General features: G+C 41.3%; 1 protein-coding gene across 14 annotated transcripts in view; it reads right to left on the bottom strand.

Moving 5' to 3' along the window:
• LOC108884197 (receptor-type tyrosine-protein phosphatase F) overlaps positions 1 to 22,874 on the bottom strand; it is a 159,076-nt gene that overhangs the window by 102,659 nt on the left and 33,543 nt on the right. For 11 of the 14 annotated variants that reach the window (XM_051069902.1, XM_051069906.1, XM_051069905.1 and 8 more), the window contains exons 1-2: positions 18,431 to 18,774; positions 2,495 to 2,669 (exon numbers count right to left, since the gene is read on the bottom strand). In XM_051069902.1, the coding sequence (XP_050925859.1) occupies positions 2,495 to 2,594 (100 nt within the window). In that variant the 5' untranslated portion in view covers positions 2,595 to 2,669; positions 18,431 to 18,774. Of the gene's footprint in view, positions 1 to 2,494; positions 2,670 to 18,430; positions 18,776 to 22,874 lie in introns of those variants that run through there. The other 3 variants (XM_051069903.1, XM_018677922.2, XM_051069909.1) reach the window with 2 other exon arrangements.

Below are 22,874 nucleotides of genomic sequence, written 5' to 3'. Positions count from 1 at the left end.
GTATTAGTGGTGCTAAATCATGATGAATTGTACCATCTTGAGTATTATGGCAAACAAACACTGTGACAACAACATTTGAAATGGTGCCATCCTAAATCAGTAAACAATGCATTGTAAATGGAATAACCTTTAGTTTTAATGTAAGGAGATGGCCCAACTCTGCTAACACATTTGCTACCTGTGGTTGCCTTGCCTGTTTAACTTTTTCAACAGGGAGACAAGGACACCAGACTGAACCCATGTAATCAGAAACTTGCTAGGCACCCCACCCATAATATCTGTCTGGTGTCCGCCCTGTAATACAGGAAATCCAAACCAGAACTATCAAGTTCACATAATTAAGTTGCATACAAATTACAGGCACCAAATGCACACAACCCTGCCATTAGTGGTAGGTGTTATTTTTGCCCCCCAACTGTCTTATTCTAATTCTATGTCTGTTTGCTTTATAGACATAGACTGCTTTTGGTAATAGCAGGTCTTGGACTTTTCCCATGTGTGCTTTCATTACAATACAACTATGGGTTAACCTTGGACCCAAGCCAGGCTTTACTCTAAGTTATCATTTGTTTTATCTGCCTTTTAAGCTGAAATTCCATCTTTTCTGGGGTCCCTTATTTGTGTATTGGTGTTTGGGTGTATCCCTCAATATAATGCTGGTGCCAGCTTGTCAGAGCAAAGTATCTTTGTCTGTTAATTAAAATTCTTGGTTCTGTGTTTTTAGGCGTAAATGATATGATTACTGAAATTAGAGACCAGGGCAGTTGTGCATTTACAAAAATAGAGACATTGTGAAACATTGCCCACATGAACCCATTGTTCATAGGATGAACACAGTAAAAGACAATTATTTTTTGTCCAGCAGCCTATGTTTAGCTGTGTGTGCATCCTTAAATCTGGCAAGTGGAGTGTACATCTCCTTAAGGAATAATATACTATAGATACAGCCATGACAAAATATGTGTTTATAAACTTTCAAACAACTTCAGCAATTCTGCATATTTGCTTCACATTCACCTTTGCACATGGGCATCTGCACAATAGAGATTAAAAACAGCACAATGGCAGCACAGCTTAATAATCAGGGTCCCATCCAAACTCTCCACTGGGCATCTGACAGAGTCAGCACATTTAAATAATATCTTGGCACCTTCAATGCTCCTGACATTACCTATTTTTCTTGATGATCTCTAAAACGAAAATGCAGTTGGATCTATTCAGTTCATTTCCCTTGGTGGCAATTAAAATGAAGCCACAGAAGTGCACAGGTACACAACATAACATGACAATAAACATGATGCATAACAAATACATAAATTACTGACATTGCGTTGTCAAAAAAGTACTGTGCCAATTACTCCACACTATTCAGAGCTTGTTATTTTAAATCAGTGGAGGGACTAGACATATTGCAACATATTGCAATAGTTTTGGGTGCATAGGAAAAGCATCACCAGTGGACTTGAGTCAAATACATGTCACTGTCTTTAAAGTCTAGGGATGAATTCAGGGCATTGGGGCACATCTTACTGCTCCAGTCAGGGTCTGATTTGGTCTGATCATATTACAAGCAGAGCAAAAACCAGACCACAAGAAAAAAGACAGGAGTGCAAAACATTTCCGCAAGGTCAAGTTAACACTGCGCACTGTGCAAAACTCTACACATACCGCAATAGACAAAGATGACAACACAGGGCTGAGTGAGAGAAGGCAAAGGGTACAGAAAAACAAATCCTATTGGGCCCTCGTATGAAAGGACAGGGCAGTTCGTGTGGTTGGGTGGGGGTAGGGGATGGGTTGGGGTATAATTGAATTACAGTGACCCTATGACAGCACTATAGGTGAGGTCATGTGTTGAATTAATTCTGTCCCTGACCCTGTCTTTGGCAGGGCAGTACCTCTTGACTGCCCCCAAGACCCAAAGGCACAGTGATGGTGACACATCTTCCTCGAGCCAAAAGTGTCATTCAGATTGACAGCCAAGCAGAGAGGCCCATGGAGCATCACTGCGTACACTATACGCTTATTTTTAGTGCAGATACTAAAGCTCCCTATACTTGGGAAAATGCATTAGATCAGTGCTATTTCTGTTTGCTGGAATCCACCAAAGACACCAAATGTGAATAGAATCTATATTCTACTTTAAATGAAGCTCTATGCTGCACAGCATGAAAGCCTGGTTTCTGTGAATATCCAAACAGTGAATTAATGTGAAACGTTGTAGTGGGTTAAATTCAAGTTACGATAATAATGTCAGTCCCTTCAAAAAAGAACGAGTGTAAAGTGTACAAAAGGCCTACATTTGTTCAGCTGATGACTAGAAGAGGCGATACACCTGAAATTATTCTAAAAGAAATTGCTTTTTAATCTCCCATTATGTGTAATTTTCTCTACATGTGAATGAGGAGCTGAAAAGCTCTTCCTGTCAAAATACTTAGGAGGCTTAATGTGAGGAAAGCAAGGCAGGACTTCACGGGTGAATGAGGTTACTTACTGTCTGCCACAGAGGAAAACACCATGCAGCTGAGTAGAAGCAGGAACAGCAACACCCCTCTGGGCAGGAGGGGCACTGCCAGGTGAATATTAGGCACCATGTTCCAAGTTGGCACTGCTCCCTCCTCAGTCCCCTGCTAGACGCGTCCCACTCTGACAGGATCAAAGACTAACACCTGGGAGAGCAAACACATGCAGAACAGGAGTACAGAAACATTAGTATTCAAACTCACCATATATTTGCATATATTTGAATGAGTATAATAACACAGTAAAGCAAAAATATCAAGACCAAGTCGCAGAGCAGAACCAAAGGAAACAGAAATTCTGTACACTTGTAAGAAAACAACAGCACACAACACTGGGGATCTTTGGTCGCGATCAACAAGGCACCCACTAACCACAACAAAATCCTGCTCGGGGCAGAGGAAAATACAAGTGAAGCGAATGTAACACGCAAACTACATCAGCAGAAGAGTTAGGAAACAAATGTAGCACAGTGCTACAGAGAAAAGATATGCAAAGAAATAAGAACAATGGGGAGGTTAGGATGCAGGATTAAGCTCCTCAGCCATCCCCTCACAATGAGGATCAGTCTAAAACCCAGAGGACCTCCTAAACAGTGCTCCCTAAGGAACACCACCCACTTAATGTTCCCCATTAAGAAATTGAAACTGTGTCTTCCAGATGGGCTCAAATCAACAAAGTGCCATGATGACCTCATAGAATGACAACATGTATGCATACATAAACATTTAACATACAACACAGCTCGGGGAGGGGGGGGCTTGATTGGTCAGCTAAGGAACAGCAGGTGTGCCACAAATTAACCATAATTGACCACGCAATAAAACAGAAAGCATTTCTCCATCATTATAAGTAGTAGGTGGAGACAGAAAAACAAAGGCTGTCCCTCAAAACAAACTGCAATGTCCATGAGTCTTTTTAGGAATTAGATTTAGTGTAGGAAATGACTAAGCCAACTGATAAGATTTAGATATATGACCTTAAGTTCGTTATAGCCTGCAGTTTTGATGTCTAATGCTGTTACAAACAAAGTAACTATGTATCCCCATGAATTGAGCTAACTAAATTTCTTATCCCTACTCTGTTGCCCATGGCCATCTGTGATGAGTAATCATAACGCTGTAAAGCAGACCACAATATGGTAAGGATAGATATCTCTCTTTTGATGGAATTAAAGCACTATCTCCAGAGTACTTCAGAAAAAAAGAACTAAAATGAGAAAAGTTTGAGAAGTTTTAAAGTAAGCCTACTTTTGTCTTCAAGGGCTCCCTGTCAATGATTCTGTACAAAGCTTTTACAAGAGGCCTATTGGAATGGAATAGAAAACTTTCTTAGCTCGTCTGTTCAGTATCACTGCCCAGTTTATAGTGAAGGAGGACTGAACAATACTGATTGCTGATATTTGTGAAAAGAGAAAGAGAGGCGCTCACAATGTGGAATATCTACAGGCTTGCTGGGTGGCCGGTCAGCTTTAGTCTATTCAGTTCAGCTAAATAAGTTAGAGTGTCAGGAACACAATGCCTCCAGTATCTTGTGGAAAAAAACCTCTCCATTATTAAGCCTATGGAGGTGTTGAGCAGCCCATTACTCATGTAGCTTTTTCAATGCGTGTGGAAACAGTGGAAAAAAAAACAAAAAAACACACACACACACACGCACTGGGCACCTCTTCGACCACCCTCTTTGTGACAACAACACACAAAAAAACACTCTGTTAGGCAAGGTTCTTAAAGCAACATTTGAGAGTTTTTTTCATCTGAGGTCTGCTTTAAACTCTTCTGACAAGTCACATGGCAAAGGAAGAAGCAGGCATGGCTGAGTAAAATGATGAGAAGAATGCGTCACCTGGGTACATTCGCAGACAGGTATCATTGACAGATCACTGTTTGTCACTTACAGGAATGTGCCTCTAGGCTTTCAAGTCTACTAAGCCAATTTCCAATGCAACACACCTTGCATCCAAGGAATTTCCAGACAGTGTGCACAGCCATAATCATCTACTGTCAGTGAAAGTTCAAGCTGTGATTGTATCAGTCTATATTATACTCTTCCCTGCATGTAGATGTTTGACAAATACCTACAAAATAATTTAAAACCTCCAGGGAAAAAAGCTTCCCTTTGTGTCTTCACCTTCAGTGGTAATGAGAATACAGCTCATTGTTGGTGTGTTAAGCTATAGAAGAAAAAGACACACAAATACACTGCTCAGGCTGCCAAAGAACTGGATCACACCCCCACTCTGAAACCAGAATTAAAGACATTTAGGCCCCATTTTTATTTCAAGTTAATACCCCAAGTTAGCTCTGCAAAATGAGCGCAACTCACATCAAGTTTGTTGGCTGACAAATATGTTTTGACACTCATTTTATGTACGGCAGCGTTGCGTTGGTTCATGTCGGTGGGTAGAGAGAGTGAGTGAGGCTGATAGAGTTGGCTACTCGCCGTGCTCCAAACCCTTGGCGGTGGAGGGATATCTTTCACAGCAGATGCCAGAGAGAGGCAGATGCTTTTCATCTTCAATGAGACAAATTCCTAGAGCGAGGTTTATTCTTTATTTATTTAGCTACTTATTTATCCCAGTGCAGCTTGGTGCCTCCCAGCTGCATGCAAATACTATGGGACAACACTTGCCACCATGTGCATCTGTGTTGTGGTGGCGGTAGCTGGTGAGAGAAGGACAGGGCATCGACGTGGAAATGGTGCAGCGTGATCCAAAATCTGAGCAAGTGGCTCAGAACACAGGAAGAAATTGTTTGCCACTGTGGGAGAGCGAGAGAAAAACAGTAAGAACATGTAGGGGTGGATGTCTGCCCTTGTGAGATTGTATGTGAATCCTTCTGCCTTGGTTATGATTTAATTCTGAAGCCTGGCTTGTGTGTGAATAAGAGGGGAATGTGTGAGAGAGAAATAGTTAACACTGCATAATTATGGCTAAAATGATAAATCCAGATTATTTCAACAGAAACTGAGATCCTAATTAATAAGAGACTAATTGGTAATTTAATGAATTCAGGAGCTAAGGTGTTTTACAGCTACAGTGGGTGATCAAAATTAATACAGTTTAAAATTTCATATCAAAGATATACAAAGGCAAAATTGTGGAATTCAACCTGACACAACTTGGACAAACAATGCCTTTTTGTAAGCTATTTTCTGTGATTGGTTTCACTAGTGGCTGACTGAGGCTGTATTAGCCAGTGTGCTGTTAGCACAATTTTAAGACGTTTATGAAATCTGTCAATTTATATATTATGTATATACAAACACAATAAGCTGACTACCCCTGACAGAGCATCCCAGTGTAGGAAAATAATAGATGAGGCAAAGTCAAAGATTCGTTAGATCCTTCCACCTCATTATCACTTATAACATGGACATGCATTGAAGAAACTAAGGGGAGGCTGTGTTAAATAAATTCAAGCCTGAAGCTTCCTAGGCTGCTTAGCTGCTGCTAAGGAAAAGCCATTCACAACAGCCCCATTGAATTCATTATTTTGAATTACTCCATAAACTTTGAGATGTAGGTGGTGATCCAGAGGTCTGCAACCAGACTAAACACAATTTGTGGTGTAGCACTGGGTCCTCAGTCCAATTTGTCAAGATGTCAAGATCATATGTCCTCTATATATATGGAGAGAGAGAGAGAGAGAGGATTCTGTGGTGGTAACATTTTATCTGAATACAAAGTCATCATGAAAGAAAAGAGAATTAAATTGATACAGAAGTAGAAATAACCCTAAATGACCAGCCACTTATGAGGCTAACCACTCTCTAAGTCCTTTAGGAAGAAGCTGTGTGTGTCTGTGCAGTTCTCAGTATTGCAGAGCGTGACATATACAGTATATATACATTGTATAATTAGGCAGAAGACTAAGAGGTTTAGTGAAGTAATTAACAAGGGAAGAACGGAGTGTGAATGTCTCCAATGGTAAACTGGAAGACAAAGGGGGTTTTGTGAGACTTCAGTGGGGAGGGAAATATTATGAAAAATACACACCTATGCTGTTTGCTTGTTTGACACCCACATCAGGTGCCTGTCATTCAAGTTATTATCCATTGTGTGTGAGCGTGTGTGTGGCAAAGGAGTGGCTACCCATGTAGAGGTGGCAGTCTACAAACAGACAATGCAAGACACAGCTAAGCAGAAAGCATGCAGAGGCAGAGTAAACACTACTATTACACTAACTACAGGTAGCATCTCTGCTCTCTATCGTTTCCATCCCTCCTACTCATGTTCTCTCTCTTTCTCTGTCTCTGTTTAATGGGTCATCCTGAGCGTGGGGAGGTGGGACAGCTGAGATATATGGCTAGCAGTGTGGGGAGCTAATCATGGCCATCTCTGGAGGTGATAAACCCAGACCGGAGAGGTTTCTGTTGGCGCAGCCTGCATCGGCTCCATAAACACAGTTACAAGCTGAATTTCGACAGCAATGTTTTGGCCCTTGATTAGTTTTCCATGCCCTAGAAGGCTCACCCCCACAAGTCTGTGCTCCTTTTTTACCTCAGCGGTGAACACACACTACAAGACCCCAGGAGAATTACTGCAAGCCTGGTGAGCCACATATTGTAAAATGAAAGTGTAAAGTAACCAAATTAGGTTTTCGCTCCAACTCCAAATGCCTTGCTGTATCCAAACTTGATGGTGCGTGTCTTTTTACGGGGCTACATTGAAATTCACCTAACAAAAGGTAATGTCTTGTGACCTATCGAGTTCTACAGCACTTCTGTTTACAAGCTGATTCCACCAAGTTAATTGTTAACGCTTTACTGCTGAGAAGACGAGCAAGAGACTGAAAGACACCAATAACAGATGAGTGCACTTCCCTAAGTTGAGCAATAGAAAGTAAGGAGCACTGATTATGGTGACCTACAATAAGCAGTCAGGTAATAAATCACATGAGTAAAGTGTCTGCCTGTGTGGATGACTCAAAGAAATCCATCAGGTGGTTAAGTTAGGACATTTCAATAATTAATTATACTGATACAACAGCCATCTGAAGTATATGCAGACATTTACAACATATGACACATCGTGATGTAATCTATGACGCATGAGAGGTTGGACTCAATGCACCACGCTCCCGATACAGGCCCTAACTTGCCTCTGAACAGAATGCAAAGACCGTTGCATATTGGCTTCACCCATATGATACAATGTCGATTGGCATTTAGTCTGGTTGAGTGAACATTTAACAAATCTCAAGCACCTCCATAAATTGCCACTGAAGTGGGGATTTACAGTCACCTCTGGGGGGCTACCAATCTTTTCAGCTGCAAATCAATCTGGGAATGAAAGGTGATATGTATTACACTGATATGTATTACACAGAGTAGAAGAGACATACCAGAGTGCCACTTCCATTTGAATTTATTGGAGAGTGATTATTGGCGTTGTCGAGCTGCAGAGCAAGAAGAAAATGGCTTGCACTACAAAGTGCTGGGCAAAGGGCCTGCAATAAATCAAAAAGCAGGCTCAATGTAAAACAGACATTCATCAAATAAAAGCAATGCTGTGTATACCTGGACCAATCGACTGTATGAAACAGCTTTCTGTAAAGTGGTGCCAATCTTGGGGCCATACTTACAGAATATACACTAGTTCAGCTTAAGCATACTTAAATTCCAAGGGCTTTTGTATGGAAAACTCTCATTTCTTAGAAATTTCATCCTATGTGTTGACATCCCAACAGGATTACTTCGACATTTCTACTTACTATCATAGGTATTAACATTATTATGATTATTATTTTGCTTATAAATCCTTGCTGTTTATGTCCTTCTTACTAATCTGTCCTTTGCGTTTTATCTCTGTTGACTGTGAGGGAGCTTTGTTTTGAAACGTGGTACATAAATAAAAATCTTTTGTTATTCAGGCCAACCTGTAAGTCCTCAAAGATAGGGCCTAAATAAAACCAAATGAGAATGATAAAATAACAAAGCTTTGTATCTTCTAAAAGCCAACAGCCTTGCCCTAGTTCAAAGATTGAAAAAAGTTTTAATATTTGTGTTTGTTTACATTTTAGAGAGTTCTACAAATGAATTACCGCATAATTAGGACTGATTCTGTGCTATGGCCAAACATTAAATTAGCAATATAAACTGAGACACATTCTCAACAGCAGATGTGCATATATATCAAAAGTAAATTCACACTGTCAAGCAAGAAAGATGGGCTGAGACGTCACCACTTGACGGTTTGCTTGTGGACAGATGGTGCCATAAAATGACTAGGCAGGCAGCACAGAAGGCACGGACTCCCCCCTCACACCATGCAGAGGACTTCAACACCCCCCACCCCCACCACCCTCACCACCTCCTCGGCAGCAAGCCCCATCTCCGCCAGTAAAAGACAAACAGAGTGAAGGCATGTGAGCAGAAAGACTGGCAAATACAGAGCTCCCATAGATCAATAATGGCCAAACACAAGCAGTTGTTGGGGCTCAGCTCAATCCACAGATCTATCATGGGTGGATTTTAAGCGAACAGAAAGAGCTGAAATATTAGAAGAATTAAGCACTGGAGAACTACGGCAGAGCATGGGAGGGAAAATACACTGCATAAGCATGTTTTGTCAATAGTATTACCCCACTTGGACAGAAATTTCCCCTTTATCTTCAGGTTTAAGGGAATTTATTTTCCACAGGTGCACTGAGGTGAGAATATTAAGCCTAACTTTGTATAAGAGGGTAGCAGGAGCCTTAGAGGGCTTCATACTCTTCAGCAGGTGTCTATACTGTTCTAAATCAATTACTTCTAGTCAGTCGGTGCTTAGGGTAGGGGGGTATTGTAAATCAGCTTGGTGTCAGGCCAGATTAGTGACTGTAACGGCTGGGGGAGGGAAGCTCTTTGGCCAGCAGGGACCCTCCAGAGGACGACATGTGAAAGAGGCTGTGGCCTCAGTGCTCAATGACAGAGCAGCAACTCTGGTAATTGTTTGCCACTATTCTTTGTACTACGGTTGGGCACCTTCACTATATATATATAGTGAGACCAGTAGAGAATTTTCTATACCCTTTCCATCCTTTTAATATGTCTAGTCATTGCAGAAAATGATGCAAATCAATGAGGAGAAAGCTTTAAGGCACTATAGGATTTGCAGGATTTCTTCATCAATGTGATCCAACAGCATGATTGTCAGCTATTTCATTCACAGACCGCAGCATGTGAGTTTCACCATGTTCCCACTACTTTATGAAAAAATGTTACACTTCTACAGAAATTAGGATTTGCCCATTCATACTGGCAAAATTCAAACGGGCTGTGAATGGATTAGCCAAAGTGCTACCATTGCGCAAAAAAACAAAACAAAAAAATAATTCACCTGTTAATGGGCACAGGGAGGATAGTTTGGGCTTGTCCATCTGTAATCCTGAAAGCAGCTCATTTGTCACTACATCCTTTTATGTAAATCTACTTCTGAGCAACTATAATATCAGCAATGATATTCCCCTAGAACAATGCGTTGTTCTACTAAACACAGAGGTGAGGACATAACTGTAGCCAGAATGAATTTTTCATACTATACTGGGTGGTTTGGGGTTTGTTTGTCTTCAGTCAGAGCTGAAACTTGTGGATGATGGTTTTATTATTTCACCTTACAACATAGAGCGTAAAATATACAGGGAAAACAATCCTCTGTGGTCCAAGGTACAGAAGAACAAACCCAGTGTTGACACAGGGAAGGGTTAGACTAACTCAGCGAGGGCTGGGAAAAGCACCGCCTATATAATGAAACATTTGTGGTGGGAAACGGAAACATTGTACCCAATGGTGTCTGAGGCAAAGCACAAGGTTGTATTTAGAAAAGAAGGACTCCTTGATGAGAAACGTGTTTGGATAATTTAAAAAGGCACACAAACACATGCTATTCTGAGAACTACCTTGTGTTAAACAAAGAAAAGCCAAGACTGGTCTACCTGAAACAGTTAAGTCCTAACAGATTCAATGTGGGTTAGTTTCCATTGCAAATGTGGAAAAAAAAGAGGATCCCCAAGGTCCTAATCCAACTCCTTTCCTGCCTTCTATTCCAGGCAGCTATCCTCTCAGTCCCTGTCTAACTAGTGAAAAAAGGCAGATTCTAATAAGCCGTTCTGTCTTTCTGTCAGTCTGTGTTTCTCTCCATCCCTGTTTCCTCCCCTCTCTCTCTCTCTCTCTCCCTGGCCATGTCTCCTTCTCTGTCTCTTTCTCTCTGTGTGAGCCATGAGCCAGTCTGTTGGAGCAGATGGAACCATATATCCCTATCTCTCTCTGGAGGCCTGAGGATTTAAAATGTAAAAGAGATGAGTGCGGAATAGGCAGAGGCCAGTGGATAAAGGGCAAGAGAAGCAGGGGCTCTCAGCTTAGACCATGGTCATCAGACAAGTATAGTACTCCTAAAAACTATGACTGTGCAAAAGAGCAATAAACTTCAAAGATGTAGACGCTAAAATTGCCACTAACCTGGCATGTCTGTCCTCACTGAGTGCCTAATCCAACATTTTGTCCTACATGATATGAGTAGAGCAGGAAACTGTATTTCTGATGGTATCAGAGGCAGATGGCACAAAATGGCCTTATGCTGTCAATAGAAAATTATCAAATTATCATTAAACAACTAATTTGATCATTAATGAATCTTCCTAAGTCCTTTATTAAGCAAAATTATTTGCTGGTTAACATCAATAATTAGTTACAACCCTAAAAAAAGTCACAAGTCAAGTTCACTATTTAATAAACCAACTGAAAGCTAATAGTTGCCAGCCATAGTCAAAAATAAACAGGACTTAATTAGGATGCTACTCCTGAGGCTTTCTCTTTATGTTATATTGGCTGAAAATGTGGAGTCAGACCTGCCTTCCTCCACACCTCACCTCAGGCCACCTTTCAGGTAATGAGAAAGTATCTGGACACTGTATCTGTCGTCTGGGAGAAGATTCTGCTTCGTCCTCCATCTCTGGGTGGCAGGTTGACAGACAGCAAGAGTGAAGAACAACAGGCGGGCGAGGTTGTGAGCAGTACAATCGATTGCCAGCTGACTAGCAAGGTCCATTATACTGACAGGCCGGAGCCACAACACGACGACCTGCACTCCACCAACACCCTCATTACTACCTATGAATCTCTCACCGGGACCAATCTCTCTCCATCGTGCTTTCCCCCTCTTCTTGCTTTCTCTCTTGCTTTCTCTCCACAGTGCATCTCTCACTGGCAAAGCATAGGACTGAATTCTGCTCTGTAAATCTGATGGAAGTGTTTCAAAAGAGGCAAAAGCCACATCTAAGCCTCTGCACTTAGCTTTGTGCACTAGGCAAGCAGTGGATACAGAACAAAGACGACATGGGGTAATACACTGTTCTACTCAGCAACGTTCTTGGAAAAAAAATGCAGCCTAAATGTATATTTAAGCCTGTGCTATCTTGAAGAAATTTTAACTGCCTGCAAGGGAAAACCTCTGCCATATTAAACATCTCCCTCACTATCACCCTGTCTTTCAGCTATGCTATCTGCCCTCTTGTCCCCCCCCCCCCCCCCCACCATCCCTCTGGTTATTCTGAAATCCTTAGTCCTTGGAAGACTTATTTATACTCTCTCCTACCCCACCCCTCTCACAGTACAGCTGCAGATAGGATTTACCTGCAGCTGAGACAGCCTCCAGACTATCAATTACCACCAGTGTAGAGCCAGTGTTCTGTAGCTTGGCTAACAAGACATACACACACAACACATACAGTCAACATGCACGCACACACGCACACACACACACACACGCACACACAGATTTCTTGGACACATCCATTTAGATAAATTCTGTGCTGACTGTGAGTCATAGGATTTTACTGACTAATCAAATAGTTAGATGGAAATCCACTTCATACAAAAAAATCTAGACGAGCGCTTCTCTAGTGATTCAGTGCCAGTGCAAATACATCTAATCAAGCAAACTGGTATTTAGATCAAGTGGTCTCTGAAAGGAGAACAGAAATTACAAGTGAAGATGCCAGAGATTTAATCATCAGAAAATAAACTAGAGCCATTTATGGAAAAATCAGTAAAACTTAAAAATTAGGTCACTTCAAGCATTACAATCAGATGTTGGAAAATGAATTAAGAACTTGAAATAGTAGTACAACTCTTGCTATGGCTAACTCTTGCTATGACTTTTGACTCACCAATATACATAATATATATATTGTTCAAGGACGTGTTAGTAGAGGCAAAAGTGTAGTGCTTGCATTTGCAAATATGATTACAAAGTCAAAAAAAGCACAAACATGCAAAACTTGAAGCCCTCACTGCAGTTCATTTGTATAGTGTGTTTGACTGGTGCTGAAAACAGAGATCTCACCAAATTCTTCCTGACATATCACCTCACTCTCTGACAATGATTAGACTGAACACCGGGCCGTTACACATACAGAAAGACACGCACGGACAGGACCTGTCACTCACCCGACCAGATCCACCCTGACGCCTGAAGTGCCTCTGTCAGGTCAACAAATGAGAAGCCATCACAGCCAATGTTGCAGTCATCAAGCTGAAGTTATTTCATAGATTGGTTAAATGCAATCTTGCCGGGTGCTGTTAAACTTGGTTGAGCATGTTTGGGCTTGAGGCGTCAGTTTTGATTCCAAGGCTTAGTGTTTTGTTGATGCACCATCACAGGAGGTGAGCAACCATCCTGGAAACAGAAATCATGTACAGGGCACATTTCCTAATAAAACTCTTATGAGGACTACAGCCTTCAATCTAGCAATGCTTAGTCATGTAGTCAGTCCGTACAGCCCAGTGTAAGCCTGTGAAGAAAGATCTGAAGAAGTGAATTCCTTTTATGTGAGCCATCGTGTCTAGTCGTGGCAGTAGCACGGTGATCATTAGGATAACATATTTGGGTCAAAGAGCTAATGAATGTGCATTAACAATGGACTGTATGGAAACCCTCTGTAAAGCACAACACTTTGACATATGCACAGCTCACTATAAAACCATTTAAACTGCTAACTGTGCAACATCCTGAGCAATGGGGATTTTCATGCTTATACCAACATGTGCAAAAATGTACTATACATTATTTACCTCATACATAAAATTCGATTGCCTTAGGAGCAAGCTTAAAGGCATTTCTTTGGTTTAAATATTCATCTTAGCACTTGTTGAGTTTACAGCATAAGACGTAAAGGGGGCTTTCCTATGAACTATAAAGGGAGAACTGGTTATTCCTCTACTTCCCTTTTCTTCAACCAGTACTCTTGTCTGACTGTCAGCCAAGGCAGCCAAGTCTCCCATGTTTACTAATGTAGAAGCAACCCCTTTATCAGGGAGAAGATTTGTAGGGAAGAGGCAAGGGATTAGCCATCAAATTACCAGGCAGACAGCATCCCTGCTCCGGGGTTGTGAAGCAGTAATCTCTGAGGCTGAAGGGGGGGATCCAGATAAAGGTTTGGGATTGGTGCTGGAAACTCCAAACTCCAAACTGTGCATAGTAAACTGAAATATTAAAGTGTGTTTCAGGAGAACTATTTTTTTTATAATCAAGTTCCACCTTCCCTTTTTGTGGTAACTTCATTTGTAAGACCAGGTTGCACTGTTTAGTTTCTCCTGTGTTGTTGGGCTACGTGGTATCATTACATAGCCCGACACCCCCAGAGTACAAAGACTTTTGGTAGGGGAAAGCTTTCAAACAGGAAAGCTGTAGCTAGGCAGAGCTGATGGAATTAGATTTCAGTGGCCTTGCCCATGGTTCTTACATTGTCACCCCGCTGCCCTCCCTTAAACAAGCAGTGCTCTCCTCAGAGAAAACCCCTGGACACAGGAATGTTTCATCAACGCCTCAGCCCCCAGCATCCTTACAGGGCCACAGTGGGCCAACAGGCGCTGCACAGGCAGGCTATAAATAAGTCAGGCATTATAATGAAACCAAATGATTCTCCATCCATCTTCCCAAAACAAGCTGGGGAACTCAAGACTTCTGAAGGAGGAAGAGGCATTGCCTGTGTTTGAGGATGAACCGCAAGATGAACAAAAGCTTGAGGTTATGCTGATGCTGGATTCATCTCGCTGTAAAACATGAAACACACGTGCTGTACTCTCAGATGCAAATATGACTACATTTAAGTCTTTGTATGGGTAGCCAAGACTGTGAAGAGTCATTATTCCATTTAATAACATGTTATGGTTAGTGAGAGGCCAGTCCTACTTGCTGATATGTGAGACCAGCAGCAGAGAGCTGTTGAAAAAGATATCATAATTTAGGAGGAAGTGACAGGAAAGCTGATAAAGTAATCAAATAGAATGTCCAGTTTAAGCCAGGCATTTGGGGAAATTGGGAGGTTGAGCAAACAAGGGTGCTGGTGAAGGGGGATAAATCAACTGCAGGACTACACTCCCAGAACCAAGTGGCAAATAAATCAAGCCTACATTCAATTTTATTTGCTTTACTGCAGTTTAGCATCACAGTTATCCCCTCATACTAAAGAGCAAGATGAAGCTGCGACCTTTAATTCCCTTTAATGGCAGCCCACAGGCAACCAATCTGACCTTGTATTTCTGGAGAAAAAACTATTTCAGGTATAAGATATCAGCCTGGTATCACATAGTAATTTGGTGATATATTACCAGGGAAATGAACAGTATCATGCAACAGAGCAACAACTGTGACCCCTAGTCTTCTCCTGTTTTCAGAAAATAGTATAAAGCACAGCAGATTTTATATTTATCATGGCCACTGTATGTCTCCAACTTGCTTCACTGCACATTTTACATACACAAGCATAAGCTTTAGCCTTGTCATACATATACAGTACAAAAAAAATTCAGCTGCCCCTGAAAATGGAGGTTGTTTCAATCAACGTGGAGGCGTAATGGGATGATGTGGAATTGGAATGAGTTTTGTGCAAGGAGGGAAATGTCCTCTCTGACAAAGGGGATTTGTGTTCCCATTGAGAAACACATGGCTGTAATGCACAGAGCTAAGGTTTAAATGGAAGGTGCAAGGCTATGAGCACAAAGCAGACTCCTGATGGCTAGCTATAACTGGACATAAAATGTAGATAGATACATTTAAAATGCAGAATAGAATATATGAGATAAAAAAGGAGTACAGAAAAGGGCTGAAGGAAATAAAAGAGCTGAATAAGCCTGAGCACTGTGATCCACTTTAAAGAGAGAGAGAGAGCTAAAGCTGCACTGCCACATACGTAGTGGGTTTTCACAAAATAATTTCCATTCATCCCTAATTGACAACAAAAATAACATCACCTTACTTAAAATAAACATGCCTGCCTGTTTGGATATCATCTCATGTCAAAACCCTAACATATGTTTGGCACGCCTGCAAAGATGTCAAGGTATAGGCACAAATGTAGTTCAATCAAATGAGCTCTCTGCTTGGGGCAGCTGAGGAAAAGCGCTCTTGTCAAAACATTGGTGATTTTAGTGCTAAAGAAGCCATTTTTTCTTAACCTTCTCCTCAGTACCTGTCACAATGAATGAGCGACTGTCTGCAAGAAAGAAGTGTCACAACAGAGACCAGAAAGTGACTATCAACACAGCTAACACATCACACAGGCGTTGGCCGCTGACTGACATCACAGATTACGCAGGACGTATCTGGCTCACTCACCCCTTGCTGCATAAACGTGTTGTTTAGCACAGAGCAGAGAACTGACAATTAAGCCATGTCATCATAAAACAACTATTTGTGACCTTGTCACCATCAGGCAACAATTCCTGACATAAGAACAAATTTTTAAAATTCCAGCAGAGGCAGGATTTTTTTTGGGGGGGGGGGCTGAAACCTAATCATTAACAAGTCTTTGCAGCCTCTACAAGAAAAGCTTTGTACTTTATTAGCCCAACAACAGCTTGTAGGTTTTCTGTCGACTTACAGTATGCGTCATAGACAAATGTCTGGCTCCACTGACACAATCGCCTTCACAGACATTGATCTGTGATTGTAAGCAACCTCTTTCATGTCCCAACTGGGACAAGAGTGATTAAGCAGATCCATCATGCGTTAACAGGCCATTACACATCACCCAATTCACTGATGATGAGAAATCAAGTTCTATGGAAAAATCCATATGCTCAGCCCATAATTACTTTTGAGGAATCCGGTGGGGAGAGAGATTGAGTGATTGACTGTTCCACACCGGGTAATTTATTCAAAAGGAAAGACCTTAGCCAGGGTAGTCATTTAAGTGAAGGATATTTTTGTATGTTTGGCCTGGGAATCTAATAAAGAGCAGTGGAACATAAATGACAGTAGTTATTTCCTCAGGTCACATTTTAGACATCACTTAATGTTTCTCTGGAACATTGCCGGTGACGAAGTGACTGAGGCATAGTCGTAAACGTGGAATGAAGGGTCAGTGGCCTGCATGGTGGAGGTGAAGGAGGACGACCTACAGGTCACCCAGTGTGGACAGGAATTGGCTTTGTTTGAACAAATGACTGTGGCTGACAGTTTTTTTGTCTTGTTTGTTTATGCTACTGAGCAGCTGAGCAGACATTTTAACAGTTGTGTCCGTATTGAGTTTCGTCTCAAGGTCATTTTTTTAATCAAGTCTGGGTTACTGCTCCAAGTCAAGACTAACAGGGGTGAGTTGCACAGTGAGGGTTGTATTCCTGAATCATTAACTAAGAAGGAAAAAAATATAAACAATAAAAAAATAAAAAAAGCAAGCTCAGCCTTGGCACAACTAAGAAAGAAAATACAAAGTTCCTATTGCCATTGTAAGACAGACCCTTGGGGAAGTCTAGTCATTCCTACAGCCAAACAAAACAAGACAGACATGTTGTCTACACTACCTTCTTTGAAAACTTAGGACAGCTTTGATGGAAAAGAGCAAGTTGCAAAAAGGATATCTTCCCACTGACAACGGCTCCTTGTATTGAGCAACAAACTTATTGTGCAACAACTGCCACATTTATTGTGTCCAAGAACAAGATTAACTCAGTCCAAAAGTTTCTAACAGAATATAAAAGTTTCATGTTGCAATAAAAAAAAGACACAAAAGATTTAAGACATAATTACAGCTGAAGGGAACATTTAGAGCTGGTTAATCTTTGTTGAAACGAAGGTGCAAAAAGTTTTTCAGGTGTCTTCAGTCAGGTTTTCCCCATAAATTTCTTTCAACTATGATATAGCTGATAATCACAGTGAAAGAAAAGCAAACTTTAAACCTTTAAATCACACTAAGAAACACATCTTATAAGTTATACTCTGTTGAAACCAGGGCCTAAAAATGTTCAGAAAATCATAATTTGAGACTTCCAAAAGTTCTCCCATAGTCTACAATTATCTGGGATTTCAAAGCCGTTTAGTGTCTCCTTCTAACTGGAATTCTTGTTGCTGAAACTTTACCCTCCAGATTGCCCAGGGAGATAAAGACAACTGGAAAAACAGGTTGTTTGGCCTCAGTGTAGGCCTAATGCAGTAGAACGGCAGGGAGCCTCACCTTAGCAGCGGTAGCTAGGGGACATTCTATGGCCCTTCTATTCAAAGTCCGCTGAATACGTAGGGGAGGGCTCGCACCAGACAGGGCAATTTGCCAGAGAGCCAGCCAATAGAGCTAAGCCAAGACGAGGTTAAACTATTGTTTTGGCTTAACAAGCAAGAGTGAGCAAGGACAAAAGAAAAGGGGACAAAAGAATAGTAAGAAAATACCTGACCATTGAAGTGTAACACATCAACTTACTTTGTTACTTTTATTGAAAGAGGCAAGTTGTAAAAGGTATATCCCAAGATGAAAAATAACACATACTCATGTCGGGAGAGCCGATACAGACAGATAAAGTTCAGAGTCTAGGACAGCCAGTTAGTCAGTCAGTTTCAAAAAATGCACCTGTGCCTCATTTGTTTTTTTGAGAACAACTTTTGTTTTCTTCACTGATACTAATAATAACATTTCTGTGGTGTAAAATTCACACTTACCTATGCATGTCAACTAGGTCCACTAATAAATAAATCCCTTTTATTCCTTTTTATTGTGAGGCACTTATTCCAGAGAGAGAGAGTGTATCCAAATCCTAGAAAAGAAAATCCAGCAGTATCCACGAAAGATTATCCCTGAACGATGTCTTATGAAAAAGTATGTGAGAGAAAGTAGTCTCCAGTCCCTGCTCAGTTATTCCATTCACAGCGTTTCATTAAACCACAGGAACTGTCTTTTTGGCTCCCCGGCAATACGTTTCCAGCTGTGGCTATAGAGCAATGTGGCTTGGGGAGAGATCCTTCAGAGGCAGAGCTTGTTCACACACTGAGCGAGTGGTTCAGGGACTGCCCGGGAGAAGCCAAACCCACTGTGTGATGTCACTGGTGTCAAATTTCAGTGTGGAGAGGGAGGAGGCTGCAGGGCCTTACCTTTTGAACCTTGACCAATGAAAGACAATTTTGCAGTGCACCTGCCTGCAGAAAAAAAGGTACACGTGATGTTATGTATTCCTGCAGCTTAGAGACTCCATTATGGCTTATCTATTGACCACCTTCCAGGGAAAGACTGTGACCTAACGTAAGCTCATATGCCGTCTTATCAGAAACTCTGACGGCAGGCTGTCTGACATGTCTACTTTAAAATGGAACTCCTGCATGTATTTCAAAATCAATGCCTTGTCATTATCGCTGAAACGAAGGGGTTAACAAAGTACAAAGACTGTACCAACTTACCACATGTCCAGCTACATGATTTGTGGATAATGAAATTTTTTTTTCTTCTCTTTTTAAAGAAAGGGGGCAAAGAAAATAAATATGCAAAGTCCTCATTCTTAAATCAGCAAGGCGTTGAGTATACACACATACACAACTCCTGAACACACTTCTTCTCACTCCCTCTGGTCAAACTCTGCTAGCCATGGAGCTAATCATCCACAACAGATGTTCAGAAATGTTCAGTCGGATTTATGACGGAGCTCAGAGGAACAGCCAAGTCAGCCTCTGGTGCTGTTTTTCTCTTCCGTTCTACAAGGACAAGGGATTGCACTGAGAGAGGATGTCAGCACAACCATTCTCTTCCCCCCAAAATTCCCTCACTCTCTGAGATTCACCATCCGAGACGACAGCGCCTTAATAGATCACAGAGCCTCGGGACCTTGGGGAGAGGTTTGCTCATTTATCCCAATAATACTGTGTGGACTGTAACTTGACTCATCCAGCAATGCTTCAACAGTGTTTCGCCCTCGACGTAACAATGTTTTTATGTGTTTAATATATCAGTGGCATTGCTGACGCTGCAAGCCATGTCCTAGACTGAGACCAATGTTTTTAGAGGCCATACATTGTACTGTGTTGCATTAATAATAAAATTATACATAACAACTATATCATGATATGTAAATATTTTCTGAAAGGGAAAATAATCTTTAAGCATTGCCATACTGTTGGCTAATGTAATTCCTATTAATCTAAATAGGGCAATAGTGCTGATACAGTATAGTACTTTAGAGAAACTAACATAATAAAAGATATTCAGATTGAGGTTCTAAAAAACACTTATGAGTGTTTCCACTAAGAGCAGCAAAGTAGAATATCTTCTAGGCTTAAACACTGCTGAAGGAAATGGCGAACTGCAATGTGTTCTACATTTCTCTTTGTTGTTAACAATGGGAGACAGTCTGATTTTACTGGAGGCTGCAGATCTGTGCACACAACAGACTTTTCAGCAAGAGAAGGAATTGTTTTATCTTTAACTTTCATTCTAGTTTAGAACAAATGGGATTTGGGTCATCTGATTAAAAAGTAATTCAATTTGAACAGCCTAAAATATAAATATATTACAGCTGTATGTGCTGCAATAATCTTACTTACAAAAAACAGGATTTAAAGCATGGACCATGGAAAAAGCCTCCTAAAAATTTATATCACAACTATCTGCAAAAAGAAGAACAACCAATCTGGACATTTTGGAAACCGCTCATCCTTTACAAGCTAATGAGAGTTTGAGGGAACCTTCTGGAGAACAATTATTACACCTACACACCCGTGAGGAGAGGAGAAAAAGTATTTTTGTCGGCGTAAACAGTCTGTGCAAGCTCAAATGTCACATTCATCTGAAATCAAATTGCTGCACCAATCGAGGTAAAAGGCAGAAGTAAAGATTACCGGCTGGTAGTCTTAATAGCAGAGTGGGAGAGAAAAATTAATTGTGAGGCACAGTAATGTAGTGTAGTGTTTGAGCTGCACAACATGAGCCATTTAATCTCTAGAGTAATCTCATTTTAGTGCAATGTTAAACTCAAAACACAGATGGAATTGAGCAGTAACCCCCTATGCCAAGATTAAAACTGTTGCCTCTTGTGAGTTTTTGTAGCTCAGGCAGTTTTAAGACTTATCTTTTGCCCCACCCCCCACACACGCTTGAAAAGGGTTGGAAACACCCCCTACCAAGTCTGTGAATTTATAACATTGTGACAACCACCCATCCCCCACTCATTTCATTAGACTTAAAAAAGGTTGACAACCTCTTCAATCTGAAGGAGCCAGACTCTCCCAGACTTAAGCCAGTCTGCTAACAATATCAAGTTAATAGATTCTAGTCTGAGCTTGATTTAGAGAGATCAATGTTTTTTCTGGGTTTTCAGGCTTTATTTTTGTGAGTTGCTGCATGTAAAAAATGATCAGTTGTGCAGTTCCAGGGTTATCTGCAGGTGAAGAACACCTGGATCAAGCCAGACACCTCAGCTCCTCTGTGTGAGCTGTAGTCATCATCAGATGGGAAACTGCACTGGCTACTGTAGATGAATCACATTGGCCCAGGGCTTTATCAATATAACTGTCTGCATCATCTAACAAGTCTGCCAAAACATTTTAGCAAGGTTCAGCTTCGAGGTAAGAAAATAAGTTTCTTGGTGTAGGGTCAGAAGAGCACACATTGACTGAATTAATGATATATAACATTAATAGAATATACTGTGTTTGGTGCTGTTGGAAACACTGCAGTCTGCAGTTGTCTGAAACAGCATCGACGCATACTATTATCTATTACCTAAAATGATGAAATTAAAGAAAACAGCCTTTAAAATGGCATCTGAATAGATGTGCTTCATCTCCCCATTCAGAGGGGTCACTGGCTGCATGCCAGAGAAATAATGCTGACCTGTGTCGTAAACACTGAGCTGTGAAAGTCAGTGTGCTGTTGCTGATGGGCTCTTAAGACTTGCACTATGTCATCACGTCCAAAAGCACAGCTGGGCAACACCTGTTAGCTTAGAATTCCCAGCCCAATTCACAATTTACCGAGACTTGGCTACTGCTGTTGTCTGTTTGTTAACTAATTTACCTCCAGATTGTAATCATGCTGTTACTTATGTCAAATGCTTGGATTGTGTCATAGCTTAGAAACATGGGTTAGAGGTACCTGCAAATTATCACTGTAACATTTAGCCTCAGCCTGCGATCTTTGACGAGATGACTTACAGGGATAGCTTAACCTTTGCAGGAAGCATGTGAAAGCATACATCTAATTGGATTTTAATATATGTTACTTCATTGTTACAAAGCACCAAATTACTATCCATCGGTTAAGAGAATAAAAAGAGCACTTGCATAGACTATCTACTTGAGCACAAAATAGTTATCTTTAACATTCAAAGCAATGTATCCCTGTGCAACAGAATTAGAGAAAATGTCAAACATTGTGTCTGCTCCACATTCCAAACACTAAGGGCACACTCCTGGCCCTGAATTTTTCTCAGGCCTGTCTGCAGATAACACTGACTCCAGCGCTGAGAGGGAAGGTGATGGCACATGGCGACAGGAGGTGTGAAAAAGACAAGGACAGTGGGAAACAGAGCACATAAAAACACAGATAAGATTGGCTTCGCTGTGCTGACCTTCAGTGAGCGCTGGTGTGTACGTGCCTGCACAAATGTTTCTGTGTGTGTAGAGCATGTGAATTTGTGCATGTGTCCTGTGCCTCCATCTCTGTCTCTGTACGCGTGTCCATACAGGTAGGTGTGCCTGCATGCCTATATTGACTTGTTAGTTACGGACAGAATAAGAGTACAGGAAAAAAAGAAAAATGACTAAGACAAGAGCGGTACAACTGATAGAGGAAGGCACCTATTTTCCTGCAACTCATTGAAAATCAAAAACAACGAGCACTCTCCATTACACTCTGCTGCTGACAACTGGCAGGGCACGCTCTCTAAGGGGAACAGCAGAGCATGCCGCAGAATGCATGAGACAAATCATTTTTATCTGGGACCCCGGCGGGTATTGACAAACCAGGGATGCATTTAGATAGCCCAATTAAAATGGGGAAATGAAGCGACATTGAGGCACTTTACAGCATTGTGCCCCCTCTCTACCCTCTGGCCCCCTGCGCTCCCTGAACCTCTCCAGAGACAGACTTCCTTGCATACTCAGTGAGGGGTACGGGGGT

Source organism: Lates calcarifer, linkage group LG4 (genome assembly GCF_001640805.2).
Source record: "Lates calcarifer isolate ASB-BC8 linkage group LG4, TLL_Latcal_v3, whole genome shotgun sequence".
Taxonomy (NCBI): domain Eukaryota; kingdom Metazoa; phylum Chordata; class Actinopteri; family Centropomidae; genus Lates; species Lates calcarifer.
Note: the sequence above shows the minus strand (reverse complement) of the source record. Positions and strands in the feature narration are given on the sequence as shown.